The 6295-nt window shown below is 30.2% G+C and overlaps 1 protein-coding gene across 1 annotated transcript in view; it reads right to left on the bottom strand.

The window, feature by feature from the left end:
* Positions 1-6295, bottom strand: part of LOC106475128 (Golgi resident protein GCP60-like) — a 17289-nt gene that overhangs the window by 6599 nt on the left and 4395 nt on the right. The window contains exons 3-4 of the mRNA XM_013935826.2: positions 1754-1894; positions 432-545 (exon numbers count right to left, since the gene is read on the bottom strand). Of these exons, the coding sequence (XP_013791280.1) occupies positions 432-545; positions 1754-1894 (255 nt within the window). The remainder of the gene's footprint in view (positions 1-431; positions 546-1753; positions 1895-6295) is intronic.

Raw genomic sequence — 6295 nt, 5'->3', positions numbered from 1 at the left:
GTTCAGTATTAAAATGGACCACCCTGTAATGTGGTTCAGTATTAAAATGGACCACCCTGTAATGTGGTTCAGTATTAAAATGGAACAACTTGCAATGTGGTTCAGTATTAAAATGGAACAACTTGTAATGTGGTTCAGTATTAAAACAGAGCACTCTATAATAAAATTCTGTATAAAAATGAACCACTTTATAACTTGATTAAATATAAAAATGAAACATTTCATGATATAACTCCAAGTAAATAATAAGTTACATTCATATAAAAAATCCACTTTGCCAGCACATTAACTACAATAAAAGCTTTACAGAAATAAGCCTGTTCACAACACTGCCATTAGTTATTTTTCTGATATCCCATCTTCTGATAATGAAAAGTAAAATGTTTTTGAATAATAAACAGGACTTCAAACACAGTACAAATAAGAATAACCTTTGTTCTGTTTCTTTTTGTCTTTCTTGTTCTTCTCTTTGTCTTGCTTCTTCTTCTAACTTCTGTCTCTCTCTTTCTTCTTCCTCTCTTCTCTGTCTCTCTTCTTCTTCTTTCCTAATTTGACAAGAAAACAGTATGTGATCTGAAAATCTGCATCAGCATTTGGCTGATCATTATTTATGTAGTTCATAAAATCTAATAGTACTCTAATGACTCCCCATGTAATAATGTATGATGATTATAACAGCTCCAAGATGTTTAAAAGAAAAAATATTCATGTCACTAACTATCAAGCACAACTGAAAAACAAGGAGATTATTTTACAAACAAGTTATCAAACAAACAATTAAAAATATTAAAAATAAATCAGAACAGAAAATAATTATAGCTTGTACAATTGTATGTATATATATATTTATATATATATTACATGTGTATGTAAATCATTCACACTTAAAGTATTAGTTGGCTAAAAGTATATCTTACTTTTATAATTCAACCTGACATACAAATTTATAATAACTATGGAAGATGAAACTGAAACAAGTGTAGCAACATTTCCCAAAATAACACTTACAGCTTGTTTGTTTTGAATTTCGTGCAAAGCTACGCGAGGGCTATCTGTACTAGCCGTACCTAATTTAGCAGTGAAAGACTAGATGGAAGGCAGCTAGTCTTCACCACCCACCGCCAACTCTTGGGCTACTCTTTTACCAACGAACAGTGGGATTGACCGTCACATTATAATGCCCCATGGCTGAAAGGGCAAGCATGTTTAGTGTGACGGGGATTCAAACCTGCAACCAGCAGATTGCGAGTTGAGTGCCCTAACCACCTGGCCTTGCCAGGCCAACACTTACAGTCATGGTACAGTTAAAACAAGAGTTGTTTCATTCATTAGGTACTTAAAAGATCTATAAATTAACTAAATTTTATAAATTTCATGATGTTGACAAATTCCCACAAATGTAAATAATATAAGAGACAGAAAACATTCAATCAATGACTGCTATTAGTCTCAAAACATTCAATCAATGACTGCTATTAGTCTTTTTATTCTTTAAGAATATCACTACTTAAATCTTGTAGTCTGAAGCCAAATAGTTATAAGTACAATGGTATACACACATATACAGCACTTAATAACTGCAGAGAAGCATGAGAGAAATACTGATACATTTATTCTACTATCAACTACAGTTCAGTTTCAAAACAACTTGATGTCAGTATATCAACAGTACATGTAAAGTACATTAAATAACCCTAAACATGTGTGCCTATTTTGACTGGAAAAATAAACCCCCCACTCGTAAGCAACTCACTTCAGTCGTTCCTTTTCTTCCAAATCTCTTTTATGTGCTTCCACATAAGGTCGGAAAAGTGGACAAGCAGAATCAAGAAGGTTAACAAAGCCTTCCATGGCATCGGCTTCAGACATGTCTCCAAGAGTGGCCCAAGCTTGTCTTGTATACAAAATAAATTCAAAGTAAATAGCAGTTAGTAGTATTTTTATAACAATAAAAACTCCCACATATTATGTAGTTATACAATTGTATCCAAAGTAAAACAAAAAACATTATTTTTATAACAAAAACCTTCAAACACAGAAATTGCTATTGGTAAAACATAATAATATCTATTTGGGCATCATTAAATATGAATTGAATGAACTTAATCCACTGATACATTTTCATAACGATACAACTTATTTTTTTTGCATCAAAACCCTTGTTTAAATTGAATTACTTGCAGTGAATGAACTGTTAAACATCAACATCATCCAGAGACTTGGAGAGTTTCAATATGGCTAAAACTGAGAAAAATAATTCACTTTAAAGAGGAAAAAATGAGCATAAATGAAAAGAAACTCAAGTAGATATTGTTCAAAATATTCAGTGTAGTTCAAAGAACATTATATTTTGTTGCAACTGGATGTTTTAATAGAAAGGATGTCCAAGATATCATCCAAATGAGAGAGCAATATAGTTTGAATGATTAAAACAATTCAATCCAAAAACATTCAGAAGTAAATAACATACATATGATATACATTGAGTTATAATCAGTTATAAAACTTTTCAAAGTTATTGAAGATGAAAGGCAGAAGACTTTCAAAACGTCATCCTCTACACTCGTGTTTCTATAACAGGAAGTTGCCATCCATTCAACTAATTTTCATTATTGAAAGGTAGTTGTAATGATGTCATCTACGTGGAAAAGACTAACATCCCAAATTTTAGCATGATGAATCATTCAAACTCTGCAAAGAATCAGAAAAACTGAAAGAACAAATGAAAAAATTATGTAAGGGCTAATTAAATAAATGCTGAGATTTTTAGAAATTCTAAAAGATGTTTTGTGTGGAGATGTGTCCATAAAAATTAAGTGAGAGTTTAGGCAAAACAGTAAAACATGGTTCATCACAAAATAGCCCTGGCTTCAAATAATAACACCATAATGACCCAAAACAAATTAATACACATCACTTGATAACTAGCAAAGAAGTGTGAGAGAAATACTGATACATAATGGAAGGAGGTGGTGGTGAAGTAAAGAGTTGACGATTGAAATTTACAAACTCGTCAGCCCAAAGTCTCAGTGTTAATCTAATTAAAAACCTGTGACATCAGTTGAGAAGCAATATCACAAAAGAGCAGCCAATAGTAAAGAAACTCTGAAAGATTGTACAGCAACAAATGCAGGAAATACCAGTTGATTATGTAACAAAAATGTCTGATCAATGTTGTCATATAATTGAAGCTAAAGAAGTTCAGGGGTTCCATTAACAAACATACTGTATATTACATCAATAAAAAGGATCAAAATGCTTATTGAAACTTTTAAAAGGTACAGAAACATTTACAAACGAGGCTGTATGTTTTACTGAGAAATATTGCCCATAAATACTCATTTATACAGTCGTGAGGTGAAAAGGGTGGGGATTTCAGCATTACTTGGGCTTTGTGTAATTTATACTCATGAAAGGACATTCAACAGGTATTGAAGGATGACTGAATAACATTTGTTCACACTTTTCCCTTCCCTGCCTTTATTTCCAGTTGAACAATGGATGACATCATAGTGAACCTGCACCTTTCCTTCTAATTTTGTGACTGGTCAGAATTAGGATTCTTATTTACATAAAGTACATCTCACATGTATTAGAAACTACTGAGAATATGATCAACTACAATGTTAATAAAAAAAAATCTCTGACCTCTACTGAAATGAAACAGTTAAACCCCTTATTGCCAGGTGACAATGCAAAAAAATCCAGGTGTATGCACATAAAAGTCAACTACTTGTAACATTAACTATTACAAACAATGGGATAAGATGGCCAAGTGTAGTAATAAAACAAATGATAGACTTCATTAGACAAATTTCATTTTTCTACTCAATGAAATCCACGAGTCGTGTCAACTACTGTTTACTCAACTTATGTTTCAAAACCAACTCCTTAAACCTCATATTCTCATACTGGGTATAAATATAACAAATAAACCAAAGAAAACATTCCTTTCATGACAACTTGAGTATTGATACATTTGACTCACACTTTGACTGATACTGTATACAAAATCTACATAATATATTTCCACTTACTTACTATCAAATTTAATAAGCCTTCATTAATAAATAAAAAAAACCGATAAATTCTTGTGTTTTCTACAGGTGATCCTATCAAAAGAGCAAAGGTTTTTACAGTCTTTTCTTATACGATTTACCAATCTTTTTTTTAATCCTACATATTTTTTACTATTATGTTCATTAATAAATGAATATGGAAATCGAATATTATCAAATTAGAAGGAATAATTATTTGATCATACAAAATGTACATGTCACGCATTCAATAACATTTAACCCTAGAATTATTGATGGGTTTTATCATAGTTTTAATGAGTACCACAGTTTTAAAGACTCACCCAGTGTTTGAAATTCTAACATAATTTCACATATTTTTTTCTTAAACTTCTCCAATATTACTGAAATAAATCCAGCCACATGTCTTTTATGTTACTTATTACAATATTTAATATTCTGTGTATTATGGTTTAAATTTATTTAATTCAATCACAAGTCAAAAGTTTAAATATTAACAGTTCCAATACAGTTAAAATACCAATCATTATTTAATAAATGTGTATATGTTTTATACATTTATGTTATATGCTTCTGTATATAAACTGTTCTTGAACTATTATTATGAAGAATGATACTGTATTAGGTCTAAATAACTTTTTCTCATTTTCTCTTTAAAAATGCAATCCATATCACTCTCACTTGTTTTTCCCCATAATTCTATTATAATATAAACATGCATAAACAGAAAAAAAATCAGAAAGTAAATTCAGATCCCTCATAAATTGTGAAATTCAGTACTGACAGATACTATATTAAACACACAGCCATACATTTAATTAAAAAGATTCAAACTTTATTCTGCAACTTCCTGCCGATTATGTAACCTAATTGATGTGATATTTCAATGAAATTATATACAAAAAAGCACAATACTTTTATGGGGTTTCTTTTGATGTCACATATTAATAAAACTAGTACATTTCAATAATATATCCTTAATTTAAGCTGTGTATTGTTACACCAGTATTGCTTTCACTAAGTAGTTAACTTCAAGGTATTTTTCATACTTAAGTAATTAAGATGCAATTCAATAATGTTGAGTTTTTATCATAAGATCTCACAGCGAAGTTTGTAACTTCCTCACCAAATATTTAAAATGTCAGAAAAAGGGAAAACAACAAATTTCAAAATGATAAAAATCATTTAGTATATACCCAAGCTACAATAAAACAACAATTTCCTAATCAGTGTAATACAAAAATTAATCACATCTGTCCCAACAATGTTTCATTTACTGCAACCATGCAGCATGTGTTACAACCTATATATCGGAGAAACAGCTGTAAGATTGGTGTTTCTTCTACTACTAGCCCTGATAAAGCTGCAATGGCAAAACAATGGCTGAAATAAAAAGTTTAACATTATCTGGAGAGTAAAGTTAGTTTAACTTTACTGCCAGAATGGAAAATTTATTTTCAAATAATTTTTTACCTATTTTCTCGTAAACCCAACCTATTTCTAGACAAGATTACTTAACACTTATTCTTATATTCAATTTCTCTTACTAATACCTTGTTGAAAGTCTTCCCTGAAAACAAGTAACAGACTATTTTACTTGCTTATTTGTACACAGTTGCATGGTGAATTATAAGTGTATGTGTGTATATTTATTTCTAAAATCCTATTTGTGTAATTCCAGTAATCATTTAATAAGTTTTTATTCCGAGCAAAAACAGGTTTTTTGCATTTTTCTTTGAAATCTCGATATAGTTACATGAAATGTCCAACAGTATTTATTTTAAACAATAATTTTATAGAAATCCTACTTCCAGCATGTCTCTAATTAAAACTTTTGTATATTCTAAACTCTCAAAATCTCTTTCCTACACTAACTTCTCTGTAACATGGTATATACTGCCTGATGAAGGGTATCTGCCCCAAAATATTGCACTAAAAAGTAAAGTTTCATTTAGATGTGTGAGATAGCCTATTTATTTACCTGAAATGTTTGTTCTGACATTTTGCAAAAAATTATTTTCTACAGGCTGAGCACGATTGATGAGTACACTCAAAAATGACTAAGTTCAATATTAATATGTACAAGGTTTCTTTTACATTTTTATCATGTAATCACCTGAATGTTATCACCAAGTATAATTAGAATAAGGTAATTTTTTCCATGTAATTAGGCTTTTGTGAAAGAATTTAGGTAGATTCCTTGAACTGGATGTCTGACTTTCTAGCTTTTGCTGAAAATCTTAATCTAACAATTTTTA

Source organism: Limulus polyphemus, unplaced genomic scaffold (assembly GCF_000517525.1).
Source record: "Limulus polyphemus unplaced genomic scaffold, Limulus_polyphemus-2.1.2 Scaffold8122, whole genome shotgun sequence".
NCBI classification, from domain to species: Eukaryota; Metazoa; Arthropoda; class Merostomata; order Xiphosura; family Limulidae; genus Limulus; species Limulus polyphemus.
Note: the sequence above shows the minus strand (reverse complement) of the source record. Positions and strands in the feature narration are given on the sequence as shown.